Below are 12,798 nucleotides of genomic sequence, written 5' to 3'. Positions count from 1 at the left end.
ACCCAATTATCTGTCAGTGTGAAACGAGGTTTTCTTCATATGACATCTACCATGTATCACAACAGAGTAAATGAAGAAGCAGATATGAAAACCTAGATGTCTTCCCTTAAATAGCCAGACCCTAAAAATGCAAGCCAATGCCACCTTTCTCACTAAATTTTTATTGTTTTGGAAATAGCTACTATTGCTCATTTCCAAAACTGCTATGTTGATGAGTATTTTATTTTTTACACTAATATTTTTAAGTTTCTCAGTTTTAATTTATAATACAGTAAATATCAACAGATATAACTCTTTAAGGTCTTCAATTTTAGCAGTATAACGAGATCCTGTGACCATAAAGTTTAAGAATCCTGACCTAAAAGTAGAAAGAAACGCCAAATACTGGGTATTTAAATAATGATATTTCTACATATCAGTTTCCCAAATGCTAGCTGAAAGAACAATTAGGCAGTTGTTCACAGCTCAGTAACACAAACCCCTCCCTAATCACCTCCTGCCCCATTAAAGGTAACTCTGTTTTTCTCCATTATGCTTCAGCTCCTTTGTCAAGAAAGGGCAAAGAACTGAGATCATTTAAACAGGTCAAAATAAAATTGTATTAGAAATACTGCCAAATACAATTGTGCTTTAATAGCTCAATTTTAAAAATCAAGCATAACCAAGTATTATCCTGAAAAAACTTAAGAATTATTGTACCTATAAGCAAAACTTATTTTATTCTTAGAAGAAAAACCTCAATATAAAAAAAAGATAAAACCGTACATAATTTACTATCTAGCTGCCACAGAATAGTAGGAATTGAAAATGTGATGGATACAACCAATAGAAAAAAACCTGAAGTCATTCTGAGTTTTTTTTTTAAATGGTGGGGAAGATAATCTAAAAATTATAATCATTAAAATTAATTCTTGTGCAGTAAGACTACAAATATAACCATGTATCACTTAACAACAGAGATATGTTCTGAGAAATGTGTCATTCTGTGGTTGTGTGAATATCACAGAATGTATAATAATCGTATGTGCTATACTTTTGTGAGACTAGCAGCAGTGCAATAGGTTTCTTTACAGCAACATCACCACAAAATAACGAGTAATACATTCATTGCACTACAATATTAGGACAGCTGTGATGTCAATGGGTGAGAACTTTTCAGTTCCATTATAATCCTATGAGACCACGATTATATATGCAGTCCACTATTGTCCAAAATAACATTAGGCATCACATGACTATATAGAGAGATTTGCTTTAAATACAGGCTCTGAAAAGTATACAAGTATACCTTAAAATGACTTCTGGGCTTTAAATAATTAATAACCAAATCTAATCAAAACTATTCAACGTTACAAATAGATCTCAAAATTTTAAAATAAAAACATCACAAATGAAAATAGTGTAATAGTGATATTTTTATTTATTTTTGATTTTAATGCCAGAATATAAAATTAGCTTGGAAAAGCAGTACAAATTAAAAGAAAAATTAGCATTCATTTCTCACTAACCTGGTTTATTGGTTCATTGAAGTTGGTGATGAGCCCTGCACGCAGAGTAGTTTTCTCCTCCTCTGAGAGAGCGCTGTAAAAAAAAATATATCGATTATGCAAAAGAATGCCAACTAATAATAAATGTAGGTAAGCACTACTATAAATTTTAATAATAAAAAGCCTTTCAAACATGTGTCTCTGATTGGTTTTTGTAAATTGGCACTACTGTGAACTTTAACAATAAAAAGTCTTCTAAATTGTCCCTAATTGGTTCTGGTAAATGAATAAGATTATTTCTAATACTTATACATTGGCACATCAGATAAGTCGGAAGCATAAAATTCCTTCACAATTGAATAAGTGGGAAGCACCACACAGTAAGCGAGAGGAAATAAAACAAATCCAGGTAATTAACATATTTGATGTTCACTTTTGTTGATGTAAAAATAGTTGCCCACAAAAAACAATAGACAGCTAAAAAAAAATCTATACAAGTAAATATTGCCACTCCATTGGCTTCTTTCATAAAATCTGTGTGAGATTATTCTATGGGGCAAGAGATTCAGAAACAGGGAATATTTGGGATGGGTGACTTACTAGAAATCAGCTGGCTTAAACCTTTCACTTTAAACATCTCCAAAAAGAACAAACACAATACTAATAATTTTGACTGCGTATGAGAAAGGAAAATAGAAAGCTACTGGACAGGAAAGGAGAACACTACTGTATAAGACTGTATCCATGTTGAATACACACGTATGAATGTGTTGTTAATTTTAAAATTAAGGCCAGGCACAGTGGCTCAGGCCTGTAATACTAGCACTTTTGGGAGGCCAATGCAGAAGGATCGCTTGAGCCCAAGAGGTCAAGGCTGCAGTAAGCTATGATTGCACCACTGCACTCCAGCCTGGGTAACAGAACAAGTCCTTGTCTCTTAAATATTTTTTTAAATAGTAAACGTACATTAAATTTTAATGCCTCATTTTAACGTTTTCCATTCTGGGTATCAGAATTAAATTAATTAAATTAAATTAAAGCACACAACAACAATAGCATTAAAGACAAGAGGGTTTACACAGAATTAACGCATTACTACAAGGTTCTGGCATTAACTAGAAAAAGTAAAGGGCCAGCCGTCGTGGCTCATGCCTGTAATCCCAATCCTATGTGAGGCTGAGATAGAAGGATTGCTTGGGGCCAGGAGTTCAAGATAAGCCTGGGCAACATAGCAAGATCCCGTCTCTACAAAAAATTAAAACTAAAAAAAATTAGCAGAACATGGTGGCATACACCTGTAGTCCGAGGTACTTGGGAGGCTGAGACAGGAGGATTTCTTGAGCCCAGCAGTTCGGGGCTGCAGTGAGTTATGATTGTGACACTGCATTCCAGCCTGGGCAACAGAGCAAGACCCTGTCTCTAAAAACAAAACAAAACAAAGTTTTTTTAAAACAGTAAAGTACTAATACAGGAATATCAAGGGTCCATGTTATAATCACTTAGGTAATGAAAACACACTAAACGTTTTAGAGTAAAATTGAGTAATAAAAAATGTCTTGAATATAGTTGTCCTCCTTTACTTTCCATGGTTTCAGTAATCTACCATCAATGAAGCAGATTCAATGAATGGAATGGAAAATTCATAGGTTTTGAATAGCGTAGCATCCTGAATAGCACGATGAAATCTCATGCTGTCCTGCCCTGTCTGGCCTGGGACATGAATTATTCCTTTGTCAAGCATACCCATGCTGTACATACTACCTGCCCACTAGACATCTAGTAGCTATCTTGTCATCAGACTGAAAAAAAAAAAAAAAAAAATACTAAATACATGACTCAGGACTATCCACAGTTTCAGGCATCCACTGGGAGTCTTGGAACCTATCATCTGCAGATAGGAGAAACTACTGTAATCCAAAGTAAAGAAAGAAAGAAAAAAAAGGGAACAAATATCAAGACATACAGAAAACAAAGTGTGAGGCTGGACAAAGTAGCTCACGCCTGTAATCCCTGCACTCTGGGAGGCTGAGGGAGGAAGATCACTTGAGGCCAGGAGTTCAAGACCAGCCTGGACAATATGGTAAAACCCTGTCTCTACTAAAAATACAAAATTTAGCTGGGCATGGTGGCGAATGCTTGTAATCCCAGCTACTCGGGAAGCTGAGGCATGAGAACTGCTTGAATCTGGGAGGCAGAGGCTGTAGTGAGCTGAGATGGTGTCACTGTATTCCAGCCTGGACAACAGAGCAAGACTCTGTCTTGAAAAAAAAAAGAAAAAGAATGAAATGTGAGTAGATTTAATCCCAATATATTAGTAATTACAGTAAGTACAAATGGGCATAATACCAAAATTAAAAGACATTTATGATAAAATTGGATGAAAAAACAAATCCAAAGCCGAGCGTGGTGGCTCACGACTGTAATACCAGCACTTTGGGAGGCCAAGAGAGTTGGACTGCTTGAGCTCAGGAGTTCGAGACCAGCCTGATCAATATGGCGAAACCCTGTCTCTACCAAAAATAAAAAATTAGCCAGGCATGGTGGCACGCACCTGTGGTCCCAGCTACTCCAGAGGCTAAAGTGGGAGGATCACTGGAGCCTGAGAAGTCGAGGTTGCAGTGAGCCATGATGGCACCACTGCACTCCAGCCTGGGTGACAGAGCAAGACCCTGTCTTAAAAAAAAAAAAAAAAAAGAATAAAAAAACAAGGGTACAATCATAATGCAGTGGAGAAAGAACACATGTCCCTACTTCACATAAGCACCTTGTACGAAAATAAATTCCAGATAGATCATATACCTAAAATAGAAAAGGAAAACAAAGCTTCCAGTAGAACAGAGTATTTTCATGACCACAGGGTGAGCAAAAATTTCATAAATAGGCTGGAAGCACTGGCTCACGCCTGTAAATCCCAGCATTTTGGAAGGCCAAGGTGGGAGGGTCACTTGCAGTCAGGAGTTCAGGACTAGCCTGGGCAACACAGCAAGACCCCATCTCTACAAAAAAAATTTAAAAATTAGCTACTGGCAGCACACACCTGTAGCCACAGCTACTCAGGAGGCTTAGGCAGGAGGACTACTTGAGCCCAGGAGTTAAAAGGTTACACTGAGCTATGATTGCATCACTGCACTCTAGCCTGGGCAACAGAACAAAACCCTGTCTTCTTAAAAAAAAAAAAAAAAAAGAAATTATAATTACGACCCAAAAGAAATAATCATAGAAAAGTAATTAAATTAAACTTCATTAAAATTAAGGGCTTCTGTTCATCAAAAGACACCATGAAGAAAATGAAAAGGCAAGTCACAAAGTTGGTTTTGTTTTTTTTTTTTCTTTTGCAGTCAGAGTCTCACTCTGTTGCCCAGGCTGGAGTACAGTGGCATGATCCCAGCTCACTGCAACCTCTGCCTCCCAGGTTTGAGATTCTCCTGCCTCAGCCTGTTCAGTAGCTGGGACTACAGGCGTGCGCCACCATGTCCAGCTAGTTTTTGTATTTTTAGTAGAGATGGAGTTTCATCATGTCGGCCAGGCTGGTCTCGAACTCCCGACCTCAGGTGACCTGCCCGCCTCGGCCTCCCAAAGTGCTGAGATTACAGGCATGAGCCACTCCACCTAGCCTAGGAGAAGATATTTGTAATACGTATATTTGACAAAGGACTCGCATCTAAAATAAAAGTCTCATAAATCAATAAGATAACCCAATTTTTTTAAATGTGCAAATAACAGACCCTTCACAATAGAGGACATCCCAATGACCAATAAGTACATTAAAAAGTACTCATCATTCATAAAGAAAATGCAAACGAAAATGACTAAGCCCACCAGAATGACTAAAATGAAAGATCAGACCAAGTGCTGATAAGAATGCAGAGCAAATACTAACACTCGTATGTTGCTGTGGAAGTGCAACCTGGTACAACCAGCCTAGAAAATTAACTAACAGTATCTACTAAAGTTGAACACACATCTGACTATAAATAGTAATAAAATGCACATGTGTGTAAAAGTTTCTGGAGTGCTATAAGTGTTCTATCTAGTTCCAAGTGGCAGTTACACAGGTGTCTTTGCATTACAAACATTCAAACTACACCCTTCATTTGTGTACTGTTTTAAAGTCTGTTATATATTACACTTCAAAGAAAGTATTTTAAAACCTTAATGACTTACTCAAAGTTAATAAACAAATGAGAAAAGATTAAGATAAACATTCAGGTCATTAAAATGATCTCTCTAATCCTTTTATGACTATGCTATACTTTCCAACTTTAATAGTTCCCTTCTACTATCAAATCCCTGACATAATGTGTTCTCCTACAATATTTTGCTTTAAACTTGTAATTGAACTTTTCTTCTATGCCAAAGAGTCAGGTTCAGCAGTCTGCATAACTCTAACTACAATAAAAGTGTATAATGACTAGCTATCAAAATAGATCATGCAAAAAACTATACAGATGCTCCTGACTTACGATGGGGTTACCTCCTGACAAACCCACAGTAAATATAAAATATTGTAAGTCATAAATTTATTTAATATACCTAACCTACTGAACATCATATCTTAGTCTACCCTACCTCAAACATGCTCAGAACACTTACATTAGCCTACTGCTGGGCAAAAGCATCCAACACAAAGCCTATTTTATAATAGAGTAATAAATATCTCATGTTAATTTATTGAACACTGTACTGAAAAAGACTGTATTGAAAGTGAAAAATAGAATGGTTTTATGGGCACTTGAAGTACAGTTTCTACTGAATACATACATATTGCTTTCGCATCACAGTGAAGTAAAAAAAAAAATCATTAAATCAAACAACCATAAGTCAGGGATTGTATACATATTAAAGAAACAAGCCATTAACCTGAAGAAAATTCACATCTTTAACAATTCTCTAATAATAATTAATACTCCACCTTTAGCTTTATGCATGTTATCATTAGATGAATTCAAACTATATCTCAAGCAGAAATTGGACAGTATTTAATTAATTAGGACCCCGATAAATTGCAATGTATATAGTAATGGTAACAAGCTTGTTAATTCTCATTCTGTGAAAATGGTTAAGAGTAGGATCTATATAAAATGAAACTGATAAGTACAGAAACAAGCATATTTTTAAAAAGTCTTAAGATTATAAGTTCAATTACTAAACTGCCACTCGTGCTCCCTTTCTAAATACATTCATCTCCTTTCCAGCTTTTATTTCAATATATACTAAAAGAGACAGCTTGGGATTTAACTACCTAATATTGTATAAATTCTCTCATAACTTTTTAAATTTAAGCTAAATTCTAGGTTCTAATTCATTATGTAAAAGTACAACCTGAAATATTTAATAATTTACTTTCCCTTCAAAACAACCATTTATATATATATTTATATGTATGTTTATATATATATATACACACATATATATATGTCTCTCTCTCTCTCGAGACATAATCTTACTGTGTCGCCCAGGCTGGATTGCAGTGGCACGTTCTTGGCTCACTGCAACCTCTACCTCCCAGGTTCAAGTGATTCTCCTGTGTCACCCTCCCCAGCAACTGGGATTACCAGCATCCGCCACCACGCCTGGCTAATTTTTGTATTTTTAGTAGAGGTGGGGTTTCAACATGTTGGGCAGGCTGGTCTCGAACTCCTGACCCCAGGTGATCTGCCCGCCTGGACCTCCCCAAGTGCTGGGATTACAGGCGTGAGCTACCATGCCCAGCCAAGACAATCATTTATAATTGTATCCTTTATATAACCAGTAAAACAAAATGAATTTTAGGAGACATGTAAAATTTAATTGGACAAAGCAGTAGAAAAGTGCTGCTGGGCCACTGCCTATAAACCAGTAATGCACACATTCTCATCACTACTTACCATATTTCTCCCCAAAATTATGAATTAATCCTATCTAAAAAATTAATCCGGCCGGGCACGGTGGCTGACACCTGCAATCCCAGCACTTTGGGAGGCGGAGGCGGGCAGATCACCAGGTCAGGAGATCGAGACCATCCTGGCTAACACAGTGAAACCCCATCTCTACTAAATACACAAAAAATTAGCCGGGCGTGGTGGCGGGCGCCTGTAGTCTCAGCTACTCCGGAGGCTGAGGCAGGAGAATGGTGTGAACCCGGGAGGCAGAGCTTGCAGTGAGCCGAGATTGCGCCACCACACTCCAGCCTGGGCAACAGAGTGAGACTCCGTTTCAAAAAAAAAAAAAAAGAAAAAGACATATTTGCTTTAAACCTTAATATAGTATCCCAAGTGCAGCCTGAAAATATTCTTGTTGTTTCCAATATTATTCAAAGACATGTTTTATATGCATTTTGAAGTATTCAGACTGAGAAAAAAGGTCTTACGGCTTTTAAGAATTTACAGAGCTATAGTGCCATCTACTGGAAAACACAGATTATGTAACTTCTTAGGCAAAATTCACTACCATATTTTCTATCAAATCCCAGGGTCATGTCTACAATGGTTTTCCATTGATTATATAACATGTAAAATTAACTACTAAATCTGTTAACCACGTACATAGCAGTTACAACTGAATACTAATGTGATTACAAATGTATACTACTCCATTCCCACCACAGAGAAAGAATGCGTAAGACTCAGAAATTAACACCTAGCTGGTTCAGAGTTGACCTGGGATTTCCTTCTGAATGGCTTTTTTTTTTCCAAATCCTAACCTTATATTTGTTTCTTTTTTCTTGAGATGGGGTCTCTCCATGTTGCCCAGGCTGGTCTCAAACTCCTGGGCTCAAGCAATCCTCCTGCCTCAGCCTTTTAAGTGGGTAGGACTAAAAAAGAGGGCTTTTGTTCAACATGACTCACTCAGCATGATCCTTGCAAGCAGAGGGCCAACATGACACACACACACACACACACACACACACACACACACACACACACAAACAGAAAACCATGAAGAAAACAATAACAGCTGTTGGTTTGTCATTAACTAAATAGAACACTTATTCAGTAGTAAACACTTCTTTTGCATTTTTTTAAAATATCAAACACCTCACAAATCTCCACATCATCCTTGCACAGAGACCATGCTAATCTTCTCTGTATTGCTCCAACTTTAGTGTATGTGCTGTAGAAGTAAGCGCTAACACATTCTTTTACATAAACAAGTACATTCTTACACCTTCCTGAATTTGGGAAGGATTATACTCAAGGAATAGGGGAAGTGATGGAACTTACTGAGGTGCTACACGTCTCCAGTAGCGATCAATTCCATGTTTAAAATACAGTACAGCAAGCCACCTTACATTTATATCCAAAGTGTGGTTTGTAAAAATATTCTATAAATAAAAAACATAATATTAGAATTAGCATGGAATAAGTAAAAAGCATAATTAATGTACCCACAATAAAGTATGGACAGATCTTTATTTTTTTTTTTTTTTTGAGACAGAGTTTCACTATTGTCGCACAGGCTGGAGTGTAATGACACGATTTCAGCTCACTGCAACCTCCGCCTCCCAGGTTCAAGTGATTCTCCTGCCTCAGCCTCCCAAGTAGCTGGGGTTACAGGTGCCTGCCACCAAGCCCAGCTAATTTTTTGTATTTTTTTTTTTTTGTAGAGACAGGGTTTCACCATGCTGGCCAGGCTGGTCTCGACCTCCTGACCTCAGGTGATCCATTCGCCTTGGCCTCCCAAAAGTGCTGGGATTACAGGCATGAGCCACCACACCCAGCCTGGACAGATCTTTTAATTAAATTTGTTTACATTCTATCACTACATATATCATATCGATATTTATGAAGTATATATAGTTCTACAATTAATATAAGAAAGTACACCTGCTCAGTTGTATGTTAACTGTTTAAGCTGAGTAACAGACATGTAGAGAGTCACTGTACTATTCTGCTTTTAGGTGTGTTTGAAAATTCCCCTAGTAAAAAAATTAAATTCAGAAACAAGCAAACCTAATTATTTTTCAAATGAATACCATAACCCCATACATATTCAATAAAATATGTAACTTCCAAATTAGAAAAAGTAGGCCCACTACAGCATAGATTCAAAGATTCTAAGGAGTCAAGGCCCCAGGGTTGTTAAAACATGCTATGAAATAAAACTATTTCATAGTACCCTCCTTATCAAAACAATTATCCTTGTAAATAAGTTTGATAAAGCTGGGCGTGGTGGCTCATGCCTGTAATCCCAGCACTTTGGGAGGCCAAGGCAGGCGAATCACAAGGTCAGGAGATCGAGACCATCCTGGCCAACATGGTGAAACCCCATCTCTACTAAAAATACAAAAATTAGCTGGGCACGGTGGCGCATGCCTGTAATCCCAGCTACTCGGGAGGCTGACACAGGAGAATCGCTTGAACCAGGAAGGCGGAGGTTGCAGTAAGCCGAGATCGCGCCACTGTGCTCCAGCCTGGTGACAGAGTGAGACTCTGTCTCAAAAAAAAAAAAAAAAAGTTTGATAGCAGAACATTTTTAAGAGATATAAAGCGGCCGGGCGTGGTGGTTCATGCCTGTAATCCCTGCACTTTGGGAGGCCGAGGCAGGTGGATCACCTTGAGGTCAGGAGTTCAAGACCAGCCTGGCCAACATGATGAAACCCCGTTTCTACTAAAAATACAAAAAATTAGTTGGGCGTGGTAGCGCACACCTATAATCCCAGCTACTCAGTAGACTGAGGCAGGAGAATTGCTTGAACCCAGGAGGCGGAGGTTGCAGTGAGCAGAGATCGCGCCACTGCACTCCAGCCTGGGCAACAAGAGCAAAACTCCGTCTCAAAAAAAAAAAAAAGGCCGGGCACAGTGGCTCACACCTGTAATCCCAGCACTTTGGGAGGCCGAGGAGGGCAGATCACCTGAGGTCGAGAGTTCGAGACCAGCCTGACCAACATGGAGAAACCCTGTTTCCATAAAAATACAAAATTAGCCAGGCATGTTGGCGCATGCCTGTAATCCCAGCTACTTGGGAGGCTGAGACAGGAGAATCGCTTGAACCCGGGAGGGGAGAGGATGCAGTGAGCTGAGATCGCACCACTGCACTCCATCCTGGGCAACAAGAGTGAAACTCTGTCTCAAAAAAAAAGAGAGATAAAGCTACACGTGATGTGAATAATCTCAACTCAACATTAACCATTACTCAAAAAAAGTATTCATTACGTTAATCCAAATAATGACTAATTATACTATGTCTCAGACCAAAAACAACTCAAATTCCCAAAGGTGGGCTTTATAGGAAAATCCCAAAGCCAAAAATGATGTGGAAGTATGTCCTTTACTATAGAAAAACATTTATAAGTTTTTTTTTGAGATGGAGTCTCACTCCCGTTGTACTGACTGGAGGGCAGTGGCGCAATCTTGGCTCACTGCAACCTCCACCACCCGGGTTCAAGCAATTCTCCTTCCTCAACCACATGATTAGCTGGGATTACAGGCATGCACCACCACGCCTGGCTAATTTTTGTATTTTTAGCAAAGACGAGTTTTCGCCATGTTGGCCAGGTGGGTCTTGAACGCCTGACCTCAGGTGATCCCCCCGCCTTGGCCTCCCAAAGTGCCAGGATTACAGGGGTGAGCCACTGCGACCAGCCAAGTATTTTTTAAAAAGGAATGCAGGCTGGGCGCAGTGGCTCACGCCTGTAATCCCAGCACTTTGGGAGGCCGAGGTGGGCAGATTATTTGAGGTCAGGAGTTAGAGACCCGCCTGGCCAATATGGTGAAACCCTGTATCTACTAAAAATACAAAAATTAGCTAGGCGTGGTGGGGGGCGCCTGTAATCCCAGCTACTCAGGAGGCTGAGGCAGGAGAATCGCTTGAACCCAGGAGGCAGAAGTTGCAGTGAGCTTACACCACTGCACTCCAGCCAGGGGAAAAAAAAAAAACCGGAATTAAAGAAAAAAAAAAAAAAAAAGGAACGTACACTAGACAGCCAATTTTAGAAAATCATGTGTAAATAACAAAAAAATTGAAAAAAGATTACAAAGATAGTTGTGTAACTCACATTTATTCCTTCGAAACACTGGCAACTGGGTGCAAGTCCCTCTTTTGGGTCTCCATTACAAAAGATGCACTTCTTTTACTTCATTAATCACATTTGATCTTCACACGTTACATGTCCACCTTCTATACTAGATTGAATCTTGTCTTACGCCTAGAACCTAGCACAGTGCCTGGCAAAGCAGAAACTTCCTAACTTTCTATTGAGCAAATGAGTGAACGAATGGAAGTAATGTGGGAATACTGTGGAAGTTGGTGGATCTCACTCAGTCTATCTCAAATACACTTGGGAAAATAAGAAAAGTGAAGCTGCACATGTCAATCCAAGTAGAAATGACCTATAAGTACTCTGAATAACAGGACTAAAACATAAGCCTCAGATCACGTATACAAATACAGGAGTCTCCTGACTAGAATGGACAGCTATGTAAGATCAAATGTACCTAGATAGTGAGTATAGGTGAAAAAGGAAGACTAAAACACAGTGGCTTTTTAATCTACTGTAATCTGTTCCATCTAAAACAAATGTTATATTCCTCTAAGAAAAAAATTACAGGTAATAAAAATAAAGACATTCGGAGGCTGAGGTGGGAGGATCACTTGAGCCCAGGAGTTTGACACCAGTCAACAAAGCAAGACTCTGTCTCTACTTTAAAAAAAAAAAAAAAAAGACTGGGCCAGGCGCGGTGGCTCACGCCTGTAATCCCAGCACTTTGGGAGGCCAAGGCGGGCGGATCACAAGGTCAAGAGATTGAGACCATCCTGGCTAACACGGTGAAACCCCGTCTCTACTAAAAATACAAAAAAATTAGCCGGGCATGGTGGCGGGGCGCCTGTAGTCCCAGCTACTCAGGAGGCTGAGGCACGAGAATGGCTTGAACCCAGGAGGCAGAGTTTGCAGTGAGCCTAGATCACCCCACTGCACTCCAGCCTGTGTGACAGAGCAAGACTCCGTCTAAAAAAAAAAAAAAAAAAACACCTAGGCACTTAATATTATTAATAAGGTATAGTTATTAATACATAAAAAGACAACAGTTAAGCAATGCCTATTGGTTTTTAAGGTCCAGCAATAATTAAAGTAAGAAATTCTAAAAGTGTTTTATATTTTGGCCTGAAAAAGCACAAGACTAATTATAGAGAATATTCATTTAAATAAGCTGTAAGGAGAGTAAAGATACTCAAGAGATTTTTTTTTTTTTTTTTTACTTGAGATGGAGTCTTGCTCTGTCGCCCAGGCTGCAGTGCAGTGGCACAATCTCCGCTCACTGCAAGCTCTGCTTCCCGGGTTCACACCATTCTCCTGCCTCAGCCTCCTGAGTAGCTGGGACTACAGGCGCCC

The 12,798-nt window shown here is 38.9% G+C and overlaps 1 protein-coding gene and 1 non-coding gene across 9 annotated transcripts in view; both read right to left on the bottom strand.

Annotated features, from left to right (window-relative positions):
* Positions 1–12,798, bottom strand: part of IPO11 (importin 11) — a 229,996-nt gene that overhangs the window by 190,405 nt on the left and 26,793 nt on the right. For all 8 annotated transcript variants that reach the window (XM_032145222.2, XM_032145224.2, XM_032145223.2 and 5 more), the window contains exons 3-4: positions 8,690–8,790; positions 1,509–1,581 (exon numbers count right to left, since the gene is read on the bottom strand). In XM_032145222.2, the coding sequence (XP_032001113.1) occupies positions 1,509–1,581; positions 8,690–8,790 (174 nt within the window). The remainder of the gene's footprint in view (positions 1–1,508; positions 1,582–8,689; positions 8,791–12,798) is intronic.
* On the bottom strand, positions 8,489–8,595 carry LOC116462800 (U6 spliceosomal RNA). Its single transcript, XR_004246457.1, has one exon. It is a non-coding gene; the product is annotated as a U6 spliceosomal RNA (small nuclear RNA).

This window comes from Hylobates moloch, unplaced genomic scaffold (assembly GCF_009828535.3).
Source record: "Hylobates moloch isolate HMO894 unplaced genomic scaffold, HMol_V3 SCAFFOLD_23, whole genome shotgun sequence".
Lineage (NCBI taxonomy): Eukaryota > Metazoa > Chordata > Mammalia > Primates > Hylobatidae > Hylobates > Hylobates moloch.
This window is presented reverse-complemented; position numbering and strand designations above follow the sequence as displayed.